The sequence below is a fragment of the Platalea leucorodia genome (genome assembly GCF_965183815.1).
Source record: "Platalea leucorodia genome assembly, chromosome: 9".
Classification (NCBI taxonomy): Eukaryota; Metazoa; Chordata; class Aves; order Pelecaniformes; family Threskiornithidae; genus Platalea; species Platalea leucorodia.
Genome location: NC_138831.1, coordinates 25,975,307 through 25,998,992, shown reverse-complemented (window position 1 = coordinate 25,998,992; position 23,686 = coordinate 25,975,307). Strand labels below are relative to the sequence as shown.

At 38.0% G+C, this 23,686-nt stretch overlaps 1 protein-coding gene across 3 annotated transcripts in view; it reads left to right on the top strand.

Moving 5' to 3' along the window:
• Window positions 1–15,978, top strand: part of BICD2 (BICD cargo adaptor 2) — a 98,733-nt gene extending 82,755 nt beyond the window's left edge. The window contains exons 7-8 of one of the 3 annotated variants that reach the window (XM_082322247.1): window positions 10,468–10,633; window positions 13,893–15,978. In XM_082322247.1, the coding sequence (XP_082178373.1) occupies window positions 10,468–10,633; window positions 13,893–13,898 (172 nt within the window). In that variant the 3' untranslated portion in view covers window positions 13,899–15,978. Of the gene's footprint in view, window positions 1–10,467; window positions 11,070–13,892 lie in introns of those variants that run through there. The other 2 variants (XM_082322246.1, XM_082322245.1) reach the window with 2 other exon arrangements.
• The last annotated feature ends 7,708 nt before the right edge of the window (window positions 15,979–23,686 follow it).

The window sequence follows — 23,686 nt, the reverse complement described above, 5'->3', positions numbered from 1 at the left end:
TCAAGACCTGTTACTGCAGGTAGGGTACTGTCACCCCTTTCCTCCCTGGTCTCTGGTCAGAGAGGATTAGTAGCTTGGCAGTTTACCAAGAGCATTCCTCTGTCAGTGTTTTTTTCATCTAAGTCTCCATTTCAGGTAAGGTAGGTTTGGAAGGGGTGTTCCTAGGTGCTTTGTTGAAGATAACCTCAAAAATTGTTCTGGAGTCTGATTTTTAGGTGTGTTTCAAATATCAGAAGTATGTAACAGCCCAATTTGTCTTCATTGTCGCAAACAACCTGCTAACGGAGCACCTCTTAACAGTCTACAGTAAGTCGTGTTTCTTCTCTGGCCAAGAGGTTTGTATCAGCAGAGACTAATAACAAGTAATGGGGCCTTTACCCTGCTGTGTTTGTTTCAATGTTGTGTTTGAATGTGGTACAAAGCAGACTGTTGCACACAGATCTGTATTTTCCACAGGAAACCGCCCGTTTTGTTCGATGCAAGAGAGCTGTAACAATACATGAGAGTTGAAGGCTGGGGATGAATATAGCAACTGACCTAATTTCCTTTTCCAATAGGTTAATTCCACTAATTTGACAATACTACCAGCTATTTTTAATAAGTAATGAACATACAGTAAGACTTCAGCCTACAGACAAAGACAGACTTGCAGAACACAGATTAACAGCTTCCAGTATTGAGGGACTGCTGCAGCACTGTATGCCTAAAATTCCGCTGTCGTACAAAGGAATAAATCATGATATGCGTAATGTACTGTGGATGTACATTCAATAGCTGTCCTGTTAAAGTCCAGATTTTCTTAATCAACACACACATCCCTGTTGTATGTGCAAACAGACTGAAAGCACTGGAAGCCAAATTAAAATCTGCCCTGTAGAGCTGAAAATGGAATTTATCTGCTTAATTAGACTTTAATAGCTATTTATGTATCACTATTACAATCAAACATTTTGATGTTTCATTAGTAAACTCTCTCTTCACCAGAAAAAAAAAGATGTGATCGCTTTATATCCATTTAGATCCATTTAAAATCTGAAGAGAAGCTGAACATCGTTTTTGTTTTACTTTGTCAAGTAGGTTTGCACTTGCTAACAGGCAGCTTGGGTGCTGCAAAATGTAAATAAGCAAGGCCTGGTGGTGATGCAGCAAATATTCATTAGGGTGCAGCCTTCAGCTTTATTACAAGATGTGAAGTGGTACTTCTTTCTCTTTATGGATACCATCTGGTTCTTGTACTTTACCTGCTATCTGGAGCAGCTATTTGAAAGAATATTTCCCAAAAGAGTCCTTCTCAAAATTCATCATACAAAATGCACTACTGTGGTTACTGTTTTGAGGGGGTTATGAATGTATTTACTTAGGAATTGAAAACAGAATAGCTTGTGATCGCATGATGACAGCGAACATTGTAAAGAAAGCAGTCACTTTTACAGTACACTTGCAACATTGAACTACAATAACATCTGCGGTGGGTATGTTCTGTATTTTAAAGAATAAATCCTTGCAAATTGGCCAAAGAAAATATGGCTTCACGCAAACCAGTCATTAAAATTTTTACCTTAGACAGTATAAACTAATAATGAGTTTGTTTTCAAATGGAAAATTTCCATTGAAATTTCCAAAAGGCAGAAAAAAAATCTTTAAAATGCAGTGTTTACTCTCAGAGTTTGAACTGTCTCTGAGTTTTAATTGCATTTCTATAACAAAAAAAGTATAGAGAGCACATATTTGCAGTTAACTCATTTCACTCAGGTCTTTGGTCAAGTATATATGAATCAAGGGGCTACTTTCAAAGTGTTTGTTGAGTTCTTATTGAGTTTAATGTGACCAATGCCCTATGTTAACAGCACCAAGTAAGGAAAAAGTGAGTGAGGAGTTCCCAGCCTAGAGGTAGATATCTCTGGTGGCCTTCAGATTGCTTCAAAGTGGTGCACAGGGAGCACAGAGCCAGGAGCTGCTGCTGTTTTTTCCTGGCAAACATATTTAACCTCCAAAACTATTTTATGGTAGGCTTAATTTTTTTTTTAACTCTCATTTAGTAGGCTAAGAAAATGGAAAGATTTTTTTTTTTTTAAATACAGAACAATAGAAATCCCTACTTAAGTGTGAGGAGGGGGGGCTAGTAGCAAATTTGAGATAACTTAATTCATCATCTTCTAAAATATTGTCAGAATAAAGACTGATTCCTTTCTTTGCTATATGAAGAGCTTCTCCCAAGTGCTTTGAGGGAACTTGAAGTGAATATGTCCTGTTTTCTAATGATTTGGGGTGGGAGTGAAGCATGGTTTCCTTGTCTTGTAGGTCAAAATATGTTTCTAGATTGCCTGTAAGCAATTTGTCATTCAAACTTGCAAGCACATTAGAGCTCAGGTTTCTTAAAACTGATTATGAGGGAAAAAATACTGTATCAAAACAGATGAGAAAAATCCAGCTAGGAATGTAAGCTTGAGGGTTGTTTAGCTTAACTTTTCAGTAAGGAAGGAGGGAGTAAGAAAACTATAGGTTTCTGCTAGTTGTTTGGAGAACACGTCTGAATCTGCAATTTCCAGAGTACACTGCAAGTGATAATGAAGCACAGGTACACAGATTCATCAACTAGCAATTCAGGTTAAAGTCCTTAAAGGATGGTTAGATGAAGAGCAGGAGGCCAGCATGGCCATCACTTCACGGCCAAGAAAAGAATGCACTGAGAAAAGCTTGTCATGGACTGGACAAGAAGAGAGTTTAAACACAATTTTGCATTTTAAAAAGCAAAGGTTATTTTATTTTGTTATACTAGTATTTTCCTTGAGTTTCATTTGCTAGAAGTTGAGTAAGCATCCTTCCAAAAATTCTACTAAATATAGAAAATGGTAGAAACCGTAACAGTGAAAGTACAACATGGTTTTTCACCTTGCTCTTCCCTGTGTTATTTTTCTGTTGTTTTTCTGTCTTTTGATATAGCCTGCAAGTTTCTTGGCTCTTTGACTTGCATGTTAGGTACTATGTGTGCTCATAGGAGGACGCCATGATCTCTTCTCTCTAGAAGTACCTCCTGTGTGACAGGTTACAGCCAGACTCTTGCGGTGGATGGAGTAAAGCAGGCTATAAACAGCCAAGCTGGCTCCTTGCTGGCTTATTTACTCAGGGTCAGGCAACAAAACCAAACAATTATATGAAGTTGCATTTGTCCTAATAAGCCCTGACAGACTTAAACTGGCTCTGAGAAGTGACTTAGGGTACATCTTCATTCCTCTGATTAAAGACACAGGTTTCTCAACTTTGCTGCTCATGTATTTTCAGTTTCTTTTCCAGAGTCTGAGAACAAGTAAGGATAGTAAGAGAACAGACATTTCTCATCCCTCTAAAATAAAGATAGAGCAGTAATTAAGAAATCTAACAGAAGCAGAAGGCTTTGAAAAGCAGAGAACAAATAAGCCTAGATGTAAATAATGGCTATCCCCATGTTCTAGTGTTTCATAAACTGTAAATAAAGGGAGAGACAAACTCTTCAACAAGTCAGCAAGGGGACAAGTGGCAAGTGTTAGAACATACTGGAAAGACTGACAGCATGTAACATGAGTTGAAGATCACAAGATAGTGCTTGTGATAAATAAACAAAACCATGATTACACACAAGAAACTAGCAGCTGTCTGTTGTTCATTGTTCATGAGAAAAGGTATTTCAAATGGATACATAAGTCACTTCAGAATCATACAAGCTCTGTCAGTTTTCCAAGGACCCAAAGCATTTTGGAAAATATTCTTGTGTTCATGGACATCAAAGGCCTGCAGAATACAAAGGAGTTTAAATTCATGCAGAGAACAGTGGAGTCCTTACCAGATTGAGAATTATAGCTAAAGAGTCTTCATACTGGACTCCACACAGTAGAAGTATTCAACTTCTCTAAAAATACCCCATAGGATAAATGCTCAGAGGAGCCAGACACAGAAAATGTTACTTTGAAAATTTCCAGAATGGGATTCCCAGATGGGAGTAACAGCATTTGCCTCCTATTCCTGGTGCTAGATCTAGAGGTGATGAATGATGTCTGGAGAGAAAAATGTCTGGGCTGCCAGCACCCACGTGAAAATAAGGAGGTGTCCAGGCAGGACAAAGGCATTTGACTGTCTTACAGACATGCTACAAAAAGACATGAGTGATGTCATGCGCATAGTCATGTTTATAACACTGATGTGCCTGCTCTAGACTTTAAATATGTCTGGCAATTAAAATGTCTACTACAAGTAATGCTGGATACATTGACACTCAACCTTGGTGAAGGTGCCCCTTGTAGATAGACTCTGAACCTGGGTTGCAACAGTGAGTTTGCACTCTTCTCCCAACCTCTCTTTTGAAGTACCTGTGTCCACATCACTAATTCCTGTGTGCCTTGGTGCTTTGTTTGAATGCCTGCTGTTAAGGAGAGTAAAACAGGAGGTGTTCCTGTGATATAATAGCACTGCTGTAGAAATATTCAGAGTAAAGGCAATGCTAGCTCTTGTTATGTAGTTAGTATGCCCTTTTGTTTTTAATCAAAATGGAAAGTGAGTTACTTTAAAATACCTTATTATGGGAGACTGCTGCAGCAGCAGTTACTTGTATCCATAGTCTTTTAAATAGGCAAGCCTTGGTTTCATTTGGCAATTATTAGGAAGTGTGAGTGCTCATAGTCTGTAAAAAAAAAAAAACAAAGCATGTGCACAGCTTCAATGGTATAGGGTAGAGAGGAATGGAGAGTTCAGGATTAGATCTTCTACCCCTTGCTACCCCTTTCAGTGAAGATCTGGGAAAAATGTCTTTCCTGTGCAATAGCTTTAAAATTACTTCTAATCTAGTGGTATAGGATTGTTAATGTCAACCTTTAAATATAAAAAAGAAAGGAATTTTCTTTTGAATTCTAGGAGGAGGGAATGTGCCATAAACGTTTATGATATCTCCTTGAGAGTTTTTATCAGGGGAAGTTCAGAAGAGCTGTAGTGTGCAGCAGTGTGGGTCTGATTGTTCCCGTTCAGTGCAGGAGATAATTCTTCCCACATGTTTCAAACTGCAAGAGAGATTTGTGATCTGATTACTTTCTTTAATAACTCTCACTAATGGACATTGATTACACATGGCTGATTATAAACATTCCAGAAAACTATAGTTGGTTATAAAATATTCTCTGTTCTTAGTGGAAATCACAATGATTTATACAAATAAAGGCCACAGCATTTATTCCTTTCAAATATACAACTCAGATGAGTTTTCAGTACAAGGTATTGAGAAAGTAATTACAAATTAGCAATTTGCTAAGGTTTCCCTAGATATTCCCTTGAACTTGCTTATTTATAATCCTGAACTTCCTAAATCTGGGGTGTTCTTTCTGTTGCCTTCTTCAAGATTTGTGCTTTTTGTTCTTCAGGGATTCTTGAAGAACACATTACTGGAGTTTGGATCTGCACAGTTTGCAACTGTGCAACAAGGCAAGAGATTGGCTTAGTATACTTCCTAAAAATGTCTGAAAGATGCTGCTGACCTACCAGAGGGCCTTGGTCCTGCAGTCAGGTCTGCGTGAGTTCTGGTTGCAGCTGCATGTGGACTAGTGCACATGGCAGACTTGCCTGCCTTGGAGCATGCTTATGTGGGATTAAGCTTCTTAATACTTCTGCTTCAACAGCTTTTTAAAAAACAAATGTATTTGGTTTTATGGATATGCAAAACTCTATCCAGTGTGAGTTCCTTCAGAGGAGACCAGCTCAGACAGATTGGGTGAGAAAATAGTTATGATCTAGTTTCTGACAGCACGCCTGTTTTCTGCTGTCAATCCTTAGTAACAACCTTCTGTGTTCTTCCACTTAAAAATCCAAATCGTATATAGACTAGCTCTAAATCTTACCCTTGGTGCTGAGGAGCGCAGCTCTGCGGTGCATCACGGGGCTCATCTCTATTTGCCACACAACGCAGAGTGGAAGGCCACCTTGTGAAAGGAGGTTCAGTAGCTTTATTACTGCCATAATCTTCTTCCCTATGTTCCTCCTTTGGTAATACAGAATTGTTGCTTTCTCTGCGGATGAGCTGGTTTTCACCAGGGGTTGGGGTAAGGGGGAGGTGGGGGGAAGGTGTTAAAATTCAGTCTTTAATATTAATTTCTAATGCAAAGATTCAGTTTGAACTAGCAGGTGGCTAATATCCTTTATAGTCGAACAGTGTTCATTTACATGTCATTTTAACTGCTTCTCGGCTAATATGTTTCCTAGTTTTCAATAAAGCCAAAAAATTGTGATTTTAATCTTCCATGCTTTAATGTAGGCTTTAATTTCTTATGTAGGCTGACAATTTAATCTCTCAAGGTAGAAGTTATAGTTGATGCTTCTCTCAAAAGGCCTCCTTCAGTCACATGCGTTTCTTTCTTGGAAGTTATCATATGGTCCTCATTGATTGCAGAGGAGGGGGGGGAAGGTATAATTATACCCAGGTGTATTTGGTTATGTCACTTTTTTTCTTGAAGAGGTCTTGATTCAGTAGTGAATTTAGCTATAAATGTTATTAAATGTAGTACATGCTAAAGCTTAAATAAAATGGTATGTAGAAATAAGGCACAACTGGCATTTGTGGGAAATAGTGGTATGCAGCTTTTGAAAATGAGACAACCCATTGTTGTATTTTTCAGTAATTTGGCTTCACATAGTGTTTTAGAGCATTTAGTTTTTATTTCTTATCATTATATTTAACATTCAGGATATTTATTTCATCTGTGTAGATGTTTGTTTTAGATGGTGTTGTTTTTAAAAATCTAGTTATGTTTTCTTAAGCTCCTTTTTTTATTGTTGTTAACTACCAGTCATAAGAAAATAGCCAACATCAAAGCCCTCTGTTCACTGTCCACTCAAAACTGTGAATGTGTAAATGTACAACAGGCTTATGCTAATTTCATGTTCTTCTTCAAAGCACGAAAGCTCAATTATTTTCTTTCAAAGGTGTTTTTAAAACAAAGACCTTTTCTGTTCTGACCTAATGATTTTTGCATTGAATATACAGCTGGGAAGTAGCTCAGCACATGGCAAATGAAATTGTAAAAGGGAAGGATCTTTTTATTGTTATATCTGCAAAGCAGTGTAAATATAGATACACATACCACAAAAATATGCTGCCATAGCTACTGCTACTAGGTTTGCATTAAGCTAAAGTAGTGGTAGAGACTGTGTCGTCTTATATGCTTAGGGAGGCTAACTTTTTTTTTGGGGGGGGGAGGGGGGGGGGAATTAAATTGGGAGCCAGTGAACAGCAGGAAGTAAGTAAGTAAGTAGGGCAAATCCCAGTCCACCTGTGCATGCAACATCTACATCCACTTCTAGGAAACTTTTAAACCCTCACCTGTTCTGTTCAAGTGAACAATTGCTGTATTTTGCAGCATACTGTTCCTCTGACCCTGGACAGCCATGCTTGCACCAGGAGAAGGTTTGGTTCTGAGGCTATATAATTTCATTTGACTTAAAGATCAGGAAAACAGGTTCAGGATGCATGACTGTGTGTAGTCATAGTAATTAACACTCCTGCCTCTCCCTAGTCCTCTCCTATATGAGAGAACATATATATATATATTCTCTCATATATGAGAGAACAGTTATTCAGGTACAGTAAAAACTGCAGCTGCCTGTATACTACTGATAACACTTCCTTTTTGTTGGAAAGGAAGGAAAAACTCCCTGCATAGAGTTTTATGGGAAAAAAAGCTAATTTAGATATTTGAAGTAGTGAATGCCTTGTAATTTCTAAGGACAGCCATTTGATGTTTTAAACCTTTGTGCTAACAGAAAACTTGATGAGATGATGACTTGCTACAATAACCTTTTGGAGTCAAAATCATGGCTTTAATTATAGCTTGGCTCATGTGCAAACACCTTTACTACCTTCTAGACTCTGACAATCATTTGTCCGTGTTATCAGTCAGCTATCAGGTTTGGCACAACTGACTGGGTTTGATCAAGAGGCATTTGAGTAATACCAGAAATGTTTAGAGAAGAGGATTAAGGGACATTAGCAAGACTGTGTGGTAAGTCCCTACTCTGCTTTACTGCAATGGTTTTGTTTTCTTTTCATCATCTCTTTTGTTTCTAAAGGTGGGGGGTCAGAAATCTGCCACTCTTGCCTTGGCTGGCTTTGATTAGCACTTCTCTGGTGGAAGTCAAAGGAGTAGACAGACTGCAGCAATCTTGACACAGCTTCACTGAACTGAAAATTTCAGGGCTAAATTAACTTCCTGTTCTGTACAAAAAAAAAAGTAGATACATTTTGTTTCACAAGAAGGGAGCTGGGAAAGGGGAAAAAACCTCCCCATAATTTCACCTTGCCCAAATCTCTTGGCAGGGTAATACTGAGAATGAAACAAGGGTAATGGGGACAGGTCACTCCAGTGCCAGATCATATTTTGCTGAAACAATTGCATTACATTCCTCAAGGAATTGGTAACACTTTCTGGATATTCCCCTGGTTTGCAGTAGTGAAGCTTTGAAAGAATCAGGTTTGAGGCGTGGGTAGAAAAAGAAAGCAAAAAGGTAACTTGTGATATAACCAGACTTGCGCTTTTCACCTCAAATGTCATGAGCATGTTTGAAAACTGGAGAGAAACCCCATAGCCTTCAGGCGTCCCAGTAGTCACTAGACTGTGCCTTGCTCCCACCCCCAAGTGAAGAAAATACATCTCTGACAATCTAGAGCAATAGGGCACAGGGTTAGCAGTGGTGCTGTGAGCTATTCATTTCTGTAGTCATGCCCTCATTTTGGAGCTGGTGCCACCTTCCATAAGAGGGGAGGACTGTTATGCTTACAAGAGTTATTTTCATCTTTTCAGACTTCCTGTGTCCAGTCTGTGTTCCTTTCTAGTGCTAATGGTAAACTGGATAAGACCTGGCCCTTGGTCTGCTTCCTCCCACTGAGGTGTATGGATTGGTTTTGCCTTGTAAGGTCCATCTAGCTATGAAGAGAAAAGGGCAGGTGGTAGGCTTCTAGCAAGTTTAAGGTTCCTAGTTTTGTTTTTTAAAAAGAGAAACCCCTCACACACTGGGTTTCCACTGTGCTCCACAGTATGAGAGAGACTGTGATGAACTCAAGAGCAGGATACACAGAGATTTGAGTGGATAGATTCCTGCTCACACAGTGGCCCTAAACTCAAAACCTTCTGGTATGCTAAGCTACATCACAGTTGTAGTTCATGCAGGTTTTATATGAATATTTTCTGGGTTATTGTTTAATCTCTGTATGTATTCAAAAATAAAATTCTATTTTTTCCTTTCCCTCTTTCTCTTACCAAGCAAATATAATTAGGAATATAGGCCTAATCCTGCTATTTGAAGTCAGGGACAGCAGAATTTGGGACTTGATAGAATAAGCACAGCTGATGAATCTGCATGTGAATGCAGTTTTGTTCTGTGGTGGGTTTTTTTCCAGTCTGCTTTATGTTACTTAATGATGATAAATGTCCCTTAAAGTCAGAGGCTTTTCCGATTTGATGTTAAAAGGAACTTCTCTGATATTTTTGCTTTTATGAAGAAACTGTATTTTACAGATGTGGCCATTGTAAGTTCCAGCTGGTACCTATGAATATTTATTTTTCTACCCATACACATAACTGGTCTTCTGTGTGCAGTAAATATGCATCTACATGTAAAGACATTAATTTTTTAAATTGTTCAAGATGCACTGTGCAAGCTAAGTAGCTTCCAAGCTCAGTGAAATTGACTGTAGATGAAACAGCTTGCAGGCATTCATACAGCTTCCTCAGCAGAGTTCCCAGTAACACTCAGTTCCTTTGTTTAATTGTTTTAAAATTAATTTTTATGGTGAGAACAATTATATAAAGGCCACTTGCTATAGAGAAAACCTTAATAAAACACTATTTATAGAATTTTTACATCAGGTATCTGAGTAGGTTAAAGTAGAATTATGAAAGATGCTTATTTTTAACAATGCTGTTCAGTCACCGCTGGAAGTTTGTTATTTGGACTCCATGTGTAAAGTAACAAACTATGAAGTTCAGGTGCTCATCAAATGGTATTAATAGCCATTTTAGTAATGGTCATTTTACAGCACTCCTACTGTTCCCCTCAGGCTCCCTTTCCAGCCTAAAGCTTAGAACTGTTGTGGTCTCTGTGTTAGTAGAGACAAAAGTAATTTGACTGCATTGTGTCTACTCACTATGGAAGGATACCTTGCTAATCTTTAGACATGAGTACTTTTATCAGACTTCATACTTTCATTGTCGAAGGATGCTGTTAATTACACTACATCTTGAAAGGTGTGAACATAAGTGCTGAGTGTGGAATTGTAAAGAACCCCAGTGAAAAGTAATTGTGATTTTTCTGCAGGTTTGGTTGAAGTTCCTATTTAAAAGAGTGTGTATGCAAGCAACTGCAAAGCTATCACTCTGCTAATATTGGCTGGACATGAGGGATTCATGTTTTATAGACAGAAACAGGATTGCTAAAGATTGATATATTTCATTGCAGATGTGACGAATATGTCACACAGCTGGATGAAATGCAGCGGCAGCTTGCAGCAGCTGAGGATGAGAAGAAGACTCTGAACTCCTTGCTTCGGATGGCTATCCAGCAGAAACTGGCACTGACCCAGCGCCTGGAACATTTGGAGCTAGACCATGAGCAGTCCAAAAGGGTGCGCACAAAATCTTCTTCCAAAGCCAAGAGCAGTAACCCTACTGTAAGTCATATTCGGTCCTGCGGAGACAGGTCTGAAGGATCTGTGCTTAACAACCAGGTTTTTTGTAGTGAGAAATATAAAATCTATTGTGACTAGGACAGGTGTATAGAAAAATCATATTATGCATCTTATTCTATGCTGTAACTGTCAGCGTAAATCCCCACTATCTAATGTCTCAGTGAGTTGACTTGTACTAGTATGTTGTTGAACCAGGTAATACAAATTGTATTATGGTGGTCTTAACTGTAACTAATTCATAAGTATGGGGATGCTATTAACAAGTTAATAGTGGAAAGGAATTAGCTTTTTCCACAATTAACATGTATGGCTTTTGCTGTTTATGGTAAGTGTTAAAAGAGTACACCTGATATAGTATATCTGGTGCTCCCAATTGTAGTTTGTATAGCACAAATGTTATCCTTTCTGTAGGGTTGCAGCATACTTCAATAAATGCTTTCACAGGCAGAAACAAACAGAAAACCTTCCTTGTTATTGTGGCTTAAGAAGTGGTGAAAAGCAAATGTTAAAATGAGATGTATGTCTTGAAAATGCAGAGCATTTTGAAACTGGAGCCAAAATTAATTTGCTTATTGTGGCAGATATTAAGAACTTGCTGTCATATCACCACTGACCGAAGTCCTAAAGCTGTTATAGGCTGTAAAAGCTAGAAAAAAACCTTGGTAGGGTACATTATTTACAGTCTGCTTCCCTCTCTTCAGAGGGTGGACCAGAAGTAACTTGCACATTTATATTAAAAATATGCAATATTTACCCCATCTGATAAAAAAATTAAAATTTTAAGAATTGGGATCCTACCTGGTAGACAGTTCCACTTTAAGAAGTTGTGCTGTGGAAAAGTGTCATGTCCTGAAAGGATCTATGTGGTCTCATATTGCTCCTTGCAAGCATAACACTTTAGAAGGAACCTGTTTTATATATTACTGTAGCCACACAACATATATGTGTAGAATTAATGTGACTATGGTCTAGTACTGTCAGTCACAAAACAGTTTTTCTCAGCTTTCAGTATTAATCTAAATAGGATAGTATTTCAGAGCTCTGAACATTTTTTTTTTTTTTTTTTTAAATACACAAAAGATACTGCATTCCTTATGCAAGCACATGTTTCACAGGGCTCTACATTATAGGCACAGGAAGTTGAACCAGATCATCCTGCTAATAATTATTTATGAAGTAGCTTAGTATACATATTAATCTTTAAAAACAAATAAACCTTTGTCTGCTCTTGAACTTTTAAGGGGCCTTTTTAGCCACTTAATTACAATATGTTTGATAATATAAAAGTGTACTTCATAATTGGTGCCTACGTAAGAGAAAAAGATTGAAAATGTTGCTTCTAAAATTGTGGAAAATTTGTGGAGCACAACAAGGCACACTTTTTTTTCTTTAAACCAGAGTTTTAAAGTGCCTAGCCTCAAACTTTATTTTAATGTAAAGCCCTGTTCATTTTGTACTCTTTCAAACAATTTTGTATGCCTATAGTATTACTAAAAGCAATGCGGAACTGCACAGTTGTCTGCTTGATAGCGATGTTTTATAAAGCCATTCTAATATTCCTGGTGTGGTATTGCCTCATTTCACTACCATTTCTTATAGATGATCAGCAGATTGCTTCCTGTGCATTGCCGCTCTGCCTATAAGTAGTCAGGAGATATCATAGTACTAATATAAGGTAATAAGGAGCACGGCTTGTTTTCCCAGTGAGGGGAAGCCACATGGGATTTTGGCTTCCCAGATATTAGCGGGGGAGAGGAAATTCATACAATGAGTCTTTAAACAAATGGAATTGTAGAAACCTTGCTACAAAGCTCTGAAACATCAGAATGCCACAGTCCAATGCCAGAACTGCATTTACCAATACTGAGAGGAGGAAAAAAAACCCAAGTGATTTAAGTCTAAAAAGGTTGCTCAAACATCACTGCTTGAGGAGTTTAAACAAATAGGAATTCTGACTTTAGAAACTAGGCCCTGTGCGTCCAATATTACTTTATTTAGAAAACACTGAATTCTCCTGAATTTGAGCTTTAATATTGCTAAATAGCAGGTTTGATACTTTAGAAGTGAGACATCTTTTAACAATTTTCAATCCTGCTTTTCTCTTCTTTGCTGCACAATCTTCCAAAAGGCCTTTATTCTTCTCATTTCTGCATTAAGTGTAATTTAATAATACTTTGTAAGTAGGCATTTGAGTGCTAGCTTTTTTGCTCCAATAGAAACAGTTACAACTTCCACTATGGCGGGGAGCTTTAATACAGTTTTCACTGCTTCCATGTCTCTAATGGCAGTATTTTTACAAAATACTAATGGCAAAAAGGTAAACTGGAGAAACTAATTGAATGCATTGTTAGTTTTTTTTCCAAATTAACTGGAACTTTCTATAAAGATTTCAGTGTTACCAGACAGTGACTATTACTGTCAGTCTTGGCTCACACTTTCAGTTCAAAGTATGAACAATTTTTCTATTAGCCCAGTAGTCTTAGTAGTCATTTCCATCTTCATTCATTTCTGTGGATCTTTAAAAAACAAAAAAGCCAAGAAACCTGACTGCTATTTGAGCTTGTCAAGGTTATGGTTTAACTTCTTGTAGCACCTGTTATAAAAAGAAATGAGGAATGGTGGTAAGGTGACTTGATCCTGCTGTTTGTATTTTTAGAGAATATATAAGATTGAGTCTTGTAATTCTTGATTAACAATTTCTTGAAACGTACATTTGCTGTAAGTCTTTCATATCACTTTCAATGGGTTGGGATAAAGCATGGAAAATTTCTTAAGCCGTCACCTACCTCTGCAAGCAGACTCTTCTTCTGAATGATATTCTCTGCATTGGCCTGCATGATACACTGACTTGCATGTTTCTGGAGAACCTAAAGCTTCACTGAAAATGTTTCTTGCACATTCATTGCTGTTAACTTGTGCTTGAACAGCAAAGCTTTATTCAGTACTTGTAAGAAACCTTCTTTCTGCAAAGCTATTGCTTCCAGGCTAAACCCATAAAGCATTGTTTTATCGGCTTGGAAAGCATCTGCGAGCTAAAATGGCTGCTTCTACCCCAGTAAGCTAACAGACACCCTCAACCAACTAACCTGCTTTTGCAGCATATTGTCTTAAGTTTTCAGTTCTTTAATTGAGAAATAAACACTGATTTTTTTTTTTTTTTTTTTCCCTAATGCTATTTTATTTTTCCATTTTTCAGCTGTAGAATAGTCCCTGGAGAAGGCCTTTCCAACAGTGCAACAGCATTTCTTAGCCTCTTTTATTATGGTTAAAAGTGGTAGCCCATTGCACAAAGAATGGAAACCACTGACCTGATCCTAACTTTTGAAAACACCTTTTTCCCATATACTACCTGAAACTTTCCTTTTATGTCTGAAGCTATAAAACAAACAAGCTTTACCTGTAAGTGCTGCTGCAGTAAGAAAACTTACAAGTGCTGAAGAAACCTACTTCAAATGTAATGATCACCATATTAGTTTATGATCTACTAGAAATGTTCAAATGGGGGAATTTCATATTTCATTGCAGATGCTCATTTTTTATCTGATTGTTAAACCTGTGCACTTTTGATATTTTGATATTTTTCTTTAGCTTCTTTAATTCCTTACGTAGAAGAGTTTATATAAATGCAGTGATTTGTGCTCATAGTCTCTCTTCAATTTGGGCTTGTGATTTTTGAATTCTACATCAGTATGTGGCAGAGATTTTTGGGGGCCTCTAGACTGTGATTAGAAAAGAGTTTCAACAAAAAACAGGAGCTCTGCTAAACTGTGCTGTGCTTCAGCAGCTTTTTTATTATTATAAAATGTTAAGCTTTATATGTTTAAATTACAGATTTTTTTTTTAATTGCCATGTTCATTAAGAAATCCAGGGTATTCAAATTCTGGGGTTTTTTTCATATTGTATTATTATTCTTAGGAATAGTTCAATGTAACAAGAAGAAAACTTGACTTTGCTCTGGTTAAAACAGTAATAGGCACTTGAAAAATATTAAATAAGTAGTATTACCTATAGATTCCAGAATTCCTGGGTTTTAGGAAGTTGAAGTATTATTGATTAACAGAATTTTATACAACTATACCAGTTAAATTCCAAATTGGAATTGTTTTGTTACATTTTCATTTTATTGTGCCAAATTATGGTACATTTAGAAAGAAAAATTCTAAAGTGGTCAATGATAGGGTGTTGTATATCAGCACCTTGCTGTCATTAATTATTGCCAGTAGTGCCTTTAATCATTTTAATGGAGACTCTTAGAATAGCTTCGTCTAAGTCTTGTAACTTAGGAGAAATGGAATGGCTGGTTTGGAATTTAGTAAAGACATGGAGCAATAAGTGCAAAGTGAACTCCCCTTTCGCACATTTTTAATGGGTAGTCATACTATAGAGATTATATATTCAAGGAATTGTAAAAAATTCTGTTAGTCAATGATATTCCATCACGCAAATCCTTGCAAATTCAGGGGTATAGAGAAAAAAAACCAACAAGCATAAACAAACCCGAATACACTTTGGGAACCAAATGGACTCATGTTGAACAAATGAGCAAGATGTATTAACACATTTGTGGTAACAGTACAGAGGATGTATCAGGAATATTGATGTTATGTTAGCTTTGTATGGTGGTGGATGCAGTTAACCATAGTATTGTTTGCAAATGTGAACAATGAAACATTGATATTTTCTCTTGCATGTTGTATCTAATCATTGTAATTTCAGAAAACAGAAACAGAGAAGTGCATCAACAAGCTGTACCTAGCTCTACTGTTTGTTGAGGCTCAGATGAATGATTAAATTGGTACTTGTTGGAGGGGAGCCTTCCCACTCCTCAAAAAAAGTACAAATTGAAATAATATTGACAGTGGGGAAAAGATTTCTGTTTTCTGGAAAAAAGCATTATTATTCCTAGATGTGGGGACTTATATTTCCATCTTCTGTTACAGTATTGATTCACAAGAAATATTGTTGCATTTAGAATTACATTTGTATGTGGGTATTTATTTGAAATGACGTCGAAGTACTGTATTATGTTTTATGTGCATTACCTTTTAGTGGTGGATTGGTCTCCATTTAACGTCATATGCATGTATTCTTGCCAAGTAACCTTTACACAGATCTGGAAAAAAAAAAAAATGTTAAAGAGAAAATGTGGAAACTTCTTAAAAGTATAACTGTGTGTTAATTGGATAACCTTAGGAGGCATAGAGGTCAAAACGTTACTTCCAAATTAATAAAAAAGTGTTTAATGTAGGAAAGCAATCTGCCTGCGTAAAGGTAGTCACATTGGCAGTATCAATAAAAGAGAAAAGTAATTGCGTTCTGCTTGTTGTGTTTGTGTTTTAAGAAGGTGCCATTTTAGTCAGTCTTCCTGAGCTATTTTCAGTGTGGGGCTAAATAAATATTAATTTTTATCTGAGAGAAACTGAAAACTTAGTTTTAAGTTTGCTGCAGAACTACAAAATTAATTGTTTGTGCTCATATTTGGGGAGCACCATCCTCTGTGCTGTTTCACGAGACTTTCCTGGATTAGTTTTAGCCTTGATCAGACCAGTTTAATCTGTTTCACTGAATAGCGGTGCAAGCACTTGTACCAGTACAGGAAAGGGGAGGGTGGGACTAACGCTTTTGGTGGCAGTCGTGACAAGTCTTCCTGAACTTAGATCTTAGTTTCTCATGTACTCTCCAAAATGCATTAAGATTATGTTTATCTGGTAGAATTAACAAACTCACCAAAAAACCCTGAAGGAGTATGCTTGAAGTCTGAGAGCGAGGCTCATGTTTGCCACATCAATACAAGGATCGATGAATTGATATTGGCCCCTAGAAATATTAAATATGGTTTTATGCTATAGTTGAACAACTCTTATGTCCCCAGGTAGGATTCCTAGAACTATTCTGCTTATCGTTTCTATACCTGGTCGCAGTCAGTTGCATTACACCAGCTAATCAACATAATTTATATTATAACTGGAGAGCAATATGACAGTTTTTACTTAGGCGTTGAAAATACTTGGTGAATTGTGTGCAGTAAAATAGCATAGCATATTTGCTAGGACACTTGCCCTGATTGTATAGTTTTGCATTTGCTGTAATGGGAGCTTTATCTGCAGGGTGATCTAAGGGAGAAACATTTTATAAATATATATGCATGCAAATGACAGAAGAACAAGAACAGACCTGTTGAAATAGTAAAACAGTGTGATTCAAAAATGCCTTAGTAAGAAAATAAGAAAACAAGAGAAGGAGACTATTTAGCTTAAAAGCTTGTCTAGTGAATGGCTATTAATTAAAACATCAATTTCTTTTCTGTGTAGAAAAAATACAGTGCCTGGAGGGAATGTCGCCTATGCTGAGTGAGGAGGGTGGGTCACCAGTTACATTCCAGACTGCAGATGTTGCTGTATTTAGTCTCCAGGAAAGGAATCTGCCAGCTAATATAACACTCCTGCTTGCCATGGATTCAGTAATTCAGTAGTGATCATTTGTTTCTTGCATGTAAGACTTGAAAAAAAGCTACTAACTTCCCAGAGGAGGAACAGGGCAGATTTTCAGATGTACTTAGATGCCTAAAGATAAAGAAAAGCAGACCTGAAAGTCCCCATGTACCTAGTTTTGCAGGATGAAGGCAAAGAAAATTAAGACGTAGGTGCTTTTTGGACATCCCACTGGATAAGACGGTAAAAGTCTGCTACGCAAATATTTATAGAAGTTACAGTTTCAAAAATACTTTCACATTCTTGTGTTTTTTAAAGGCTGATGATGTAGATTGACCTACAGGACCAGGAAAAGGTATTTTTCCACACAGGGACCTAGCAAAAACAATGAAAAACTATAAAGATCACTTCTGTGAGCTCAAAAAAAAAGCAAAGCAGCTAGTTAATATGATTATTTCGAGTATATGGTTATTTCGAGTATTATATTGAATGTTACTATATAAAAGCTTCAAGCAAACATTCATTAGTGGTTGCTGGGAAAAACACTCATGCACAAACTACTCAAAAGATTACTTCATCCTATTCCTTTCTTTTCTTCCAAGAGAGCTGCTGTCCTTTCCCAGTAAAGGAGGGGGATTGCTGCTTCTCAGTGCAAAGGCAAATTTCCATAAGAAGGAGCTATCACAGCTGCAGAGTGAACTTTTTTTTTCCCCTTGTATACTGAGCATGGTATCTCCAAGGTAATCTGAGACCTGACTTGTACATTGAATCTCATCAGCCAGCCTTACCTTATCCAATGCCATGACTTTGGGACGTAATGCTCTTAACTAAGTCATCAGATTTGATAATTATCAAGTGAAGTGGTTGCAAAATGTCTTAGATCCAGTAACTGTTTAAAAAAAAAAGCCAACAAACAAACAAGCTGGATCTGGTTCTACATATTAAAGTAGACTATTTCTGAAGTAAAGATAATATAGCAAGAGGGAGCGGTGTAATGAAAGCTGATTTTTGTGATTATGCTGGAGAAAACCTGAGAAAAAGTTTAAAATTTATTTAAAAGCTGGTATCTACTGATATTTAATTAGGACAATATATGTAATGTACTACTTACTGATTAAGGCTACATACATAAGCAAAGCTTGAGTTAGCTACATATAAATAAAGTGTATTTAAGCTAGGCTGAAATGAGTTATAAGTATGCACACCCAGATTTCCACCAGCTTAGCAAGTAAAAGTCAAAGCTGGTTAACTAAGCTGAAAATGACTTTACGGGCAGAACCCACAAATACTATGGCTTTTTACCGAATCAAATATCGGGTTAGAAGGACACTGCAAAGGCCAAAAGTGTACCTGCCCAATTCTCTTTGTTGCAAGAATTCTGAACAACTTTATATTTTTAAAAATATCTCTGTGATTTTACTTTTAAAAATGTCAGCAAGTGGACATTTAAGTTGTGAATGTTCTATGCTAAAATACTGTAATGTGCTTAACAGGCAGGAGAAACTTTAAAACTGGTGATTTAGTTTATAGTTTTAAAGAAATCACATGTATTAGAAGAGCAGAATTTTTTAAAATACTTGCTAGTGCTTGCATAATCTATTATTCTCAATAACAGTATTTTTTATCTTTTTTGAAACTGATTATTATTTCTGCTTTTCAAACAGTAATGTATTTGAGGAATTACAAATCTCCATGTTTAAGGAGAGAAGGAAAAACAACTGTTCATTTTAGTATATGCTGCTTCATATTGCTTGACATTAAAAAGACAGTTCTCCTTTATCTTCTCCTTGAAACCTTGCTCCCTATTTTTTCACACCGAAATTCTAGGTTAAAACAGTGTCCCAATATTCAGGTGCATGCTAACTCAAACCTAAGGAAAATACTCAATTTGACAATTCCATAATCACAAACATTTTTCCCTTAATTTCTGGTGATGAGACTGTTCCTAACTAGGACAGTTTGTATCCTTATTCCAAATTATACTGAGTAAACATTGAGGCAGCTTCTACTAATCTCAGATGTTATTTAGTTTATTTTCCTGTATGGTTTCTACCCTGGAATTCAAATTAATGCAGCTCAAGGTTTTATCAAGGCATAAAGAGTAAAGTGTTTGATCCAGCAGTAGAACATTAGCTTTCTATTATTGCCAAATGAACAATGAGCCTTTATTAAGCCAATTACCAAACTCTTAGATACCAAGCATTAATATCTCTCAATTTAGAAGACCAATATTTCTGTCAGGGAGAAGACTATTGAGCCTACACTATTGACAGCTTGGGGAGGAGGTTTTTAAAATGTGGTCTTACCTGGATGTAAAGAATAGCCTGAATTTGTGCCTGACTAGTATGGGGAAAGGATTAATTCTTTTTAGCTAGTAATCATGTCGTTATTTAGTAACAGCTCTTAAAAATAAGATTTAGTTTGTAAAAGCAAGTTCCTTGTGGTTTTGTCTTTCTCCATAGGGACAGAATTCCTAGCTATCGGCTGTCGCCAGCATGATTTTCATGCTTAGGGTGGCAAGGTTTTATTGGTTGGTGCAAATACTTGAGTCAAACAGCAGAAAGCTGAAGCGTGACCAGAACAGCCAACACCCAGGAACCTGCTGGCAGTGAGTCGCCTGCATGGTTTTAGCTGCAGCTACTGCTAGTTAGTTTAGCACTGGTAGTTACTCACTGCTATAGCCTGATATGTTTGCTGTGCTTCACATCTGTTGGCAAGAAGTTGGTGTTTACTCTTTTCTGACTCCAGATGCTTTAATCCGAATAACAGATCAGATAACTGGGCAGATTCAGAATACTGTGCAATTCTGTCAGTGTATCTGAAGATGCTGTCATGTTGCTGGGGTAAGCAGATACCCAGCTGAGCCGGAGATGAAGGAGCGCATCTGACCATGCTCGAAGAGCTGGGTCAAAAGAAAACTGACCACACTGCCACCACTGTTAAGTGTCAGAACAAGCTCCCTCTCTTCCATCTGTTCTCCCTGACAAGGTAGTCTTTGGCCTTCATATCTGATGGGTTCAGATCTCACCACGAACGTGAGCACTGCTTTTCTCTTGCAGGTTCTTGTCCTGCTGTTGGGTTTGTGCAAGCTGCTGAGCAGCCATTAGGTATCAGTTTTGGTCTTTGCTGACATTACTTTAGGAACCAGCTGGAATAAGAATGAATCGACTTTTCAGGCACCATGTAATTTGTTTTTTAGTTGCAGAAACAAAGCCGTCTTACTCTGTAAGACCTGCTGGCTGTTTTACATGGCACTTCACTGTGGCTAGCACCTTCTGTTATGCTGCTGGTAATTCATCAGAGATGGTGGCACCTTCTAGATGTCTCTGAATTGCACCTTCGTATAGGCTGCCAGTGAAACTACATGCCTGACTTTGCATCAGTGATAGTGGTTTTTAGGGTTTGTGGTTTTCTTGAGTTACCGCTTTTAGATACACTACTAGAATGGCAGGGGAAGAGAAATGCACACTATGTAGTGTGCATTAGATCTTAAAGGGATCAGCTAGCACATTTATTAGCCATCAGGGGCTAGGAAGAGGCACATGAGACTACAGAAAGAAGGAACAGTGCAAGAAAATGAGGAGAACGTGTGGGAGAGGAATATGTTCCCTGGCATATTTGAATGCTTTTGTGTGTGGTTTCAGAATGTCTCATGCAAGTCTCCTGGGTTGCAGCAATCCTCTTTCTTTAAGCTTCAGTTCCTAGAATGATTTCCTATCAAAGTATATCAAGATATTTCTTCTAATTAATATCTGAGTCAGTCTAAATACAGCTATACTTATCTGAATGTCAATATCAAGTGTAAGCAGATACATTTGACTAGCCTCAGGTTAGGTCGCTTTTAAACATGGTTTTAACTAAATTAGTTTCTATGTAGTTTTATTAAGAGAACTAAGTTTGCTGCCCCAGCTGCCTATGGAAAGCTACCAGCCAAGGCAGTCTCTCTGTGAGTACCAGCTTCCAAAGCTAAAATAGCCCAAACACTGTGATACTTTGCCCTAGTGATGGACAAACTCCTGGGAGGGCTGGGGGATCTGTGACCTTCAGTACCCTCCGGAAATTGTGCAGAAAGTCATGGACAGAGAGAAACAGAAGGGCAATTAGGCAGAGAGGGAAGAAAGCCAGGCAGGGCAGGACAGGTCCGCAGAGAGGGAGCCACAAGATTGGTATGGGTAATGTGGCAGTCGGTCCCTGAGCGTTTTAGAACTTAATATGCACAGCTGTGATATCACTGTGATAACCACATAGTGCCCAGCTCTACCTTATTCATTTAGAGCCTGCATCTCTGCAGCATCCTCACTGGAAGTCCTTCCTTTAGCCTGCATTTGGTGCACACAGCCAAATTGTGTCAGTGCAGATGCTGTTGTAAGTCTGCTGTGGTGGTATGTTTACAAGAAAAGGTTGCAGGGTTTGTGTGATGACAGACTACTAGGGCTCCTGACACGAAATACAACTACTCTCATGTGTAGTTGTTTATGCTGGGCAGTCTAAAACTGGTTTAAGTAGCGTGAAGAAAATTTTTATGAGTGAGCTTCAAGAGACTAGAGGGGAGGCAAGAGTGCAAGTCCTTGCTAGGCAGGACACCTGCCTGTTGAAGGCTTGACAGGAATGCTTGTTCTTTGACCTTTGATGGCTGTGTTTTTTATTCTTGGTGCCTGTCAAATCAAGGCATAAATTTGGACAGATGAGTTAAAATTTGTACTAGAAGATCAGTTTATGCAGCATGGCTGGAGGATCTGGTCAATATGAAGGTGCCTATTAAATTGTATTCTTTATGAGATTGGCCGCCACTGAAGATCTGAACTGTTTTTTCTTCCACGTGGCATTTGTGCTGAAAGCGTCAAATTTTCAGTTCAGCCCCCTCATGCTCTCTTAATTACAGAACTGCTAAATGTCTGGAACAGCTCTCTTCGTAATCTCAGTTCTGTGAAATAAGATTGACTGTGATCTAAGAGAAGGGAGGAGAATCCAGAATGGGAGATAAATCTTGTTCCCATCTTCCCAAGAACTCTTTGCCAGGTATGAGGGTACAGAAAAAAGCAACAATAAAACTATAGAAGCCCAAATGCCAATGCTTAAATGTAGTGCCAGTGGCTGGTTTTGAGGTCTTGCTTATAGAACATTAAAATATTTTAAAAGGCAAACCATCAATAAGGAGTTCACTGAAGTTTGCTGGGAAAAGACTGGATGCCCTGATAATTCTTTCCTTCTCTCTGGCTTTCTGCAGTCTTGTAAAGGGTTGTTTCATCTTTGTTAACTCTTTAATTCCAGGTTAAGGGTGTGTTCCTGCAATGAGGACTTTAAAAGATTTGTTTCCAGTTCGCAGCTCTATGTGACATACTTCCACTCATCACTAAATGGTAAAAATGTAAAAGGGATACGCTCATTATGCTTGAACATGCAAGATCATTGCTCGCAACTCATTGACTGTTTTATTTTGGAGCAGTTCTGCCAGGCAAACACGAGATGGCAGCGCAATACAGAGCGGCTCATCAGCGCAGGCTGCACACAGTATCGTTGGCTGGCTGCAGAGAAAATGTGAGCTGATACAAAGCAAAAATTGTCAAGTTTCTTCCACACTAAAAGATTTTACTTTTGTCTCAAGAATTCTTCTGCCCCTCCACCCTCACAGCTTCTTCCTCTGTTTAGCTTTGCCAGTGTTCCCCATGGCTTTTCACAGCTCATCTTCAATGTATTTCTTGTTCTTCTGACGAGTTGCTAGCTTGGAAGGTTTAGAACATAAAGCTTTATGAATGGTTACCATTGCTGCAACTGATTACCCTAAGAGTCACGTGACAGACAATAAATGGAACCACAAGTGCGAAGAAATTTTTCTAATTTTTTTTTTTTTTTGATCCCTGTGGTAACTCAGCTTGGTTCTTGAGTATGTGCTGTTTGTCAGTATGGCACATAATCAACTATTTTGGGCTTGTGCTGGACCTGCTGTGACCAGGAACCTGCCCTGCCTCCTAATTTTAATGCCTAGTGGAATGGGTTGTGGGCCAGCAAAAGCTATGCTTCCAGCTGCACGCTAGGTCAACAGGCTTGATAGAGTGGTTGTCAAACAGCAAGAGCTCAGCCTGCATCTTCCGCTTTGCCCATCTTTAATCCAGAGTTTGAGAGCACTGTTTCAAAACAGCACGGCCAAGATTTCATCATGGGTGAGTACAGCAGCCTGTGGCCAGTTCTGGGGGAGGCGGTTGAAAATAAGTTAGCACTTCAACATATTTTCCGCTCACTGCTTACTGGTGTTACCAGTTTGCATAGGGTCTTTGTGAAAGGTAAGAAGCTAGGCAAGCACTGCAGAGGGTCTTGCAGCAGGCATTGAGTCCTATTGTACAGAGAGAAACAAAGCTAAAACTATGGAAATAAATCGTAAATCTCATTACCTAATGGATAGTGTGACCACACATGCATGGCAGATAGATAGAAGAAAATTGAATATGGAATTTTATAGAAGCTGTCGTGCTTTGGCTCTCTTCCCTGTCATGCCATCACTATTTGGGATCTCACACTATTTTTAGGAGTCAGAGAACCAGGAATCTGCTCTTGCTTTGC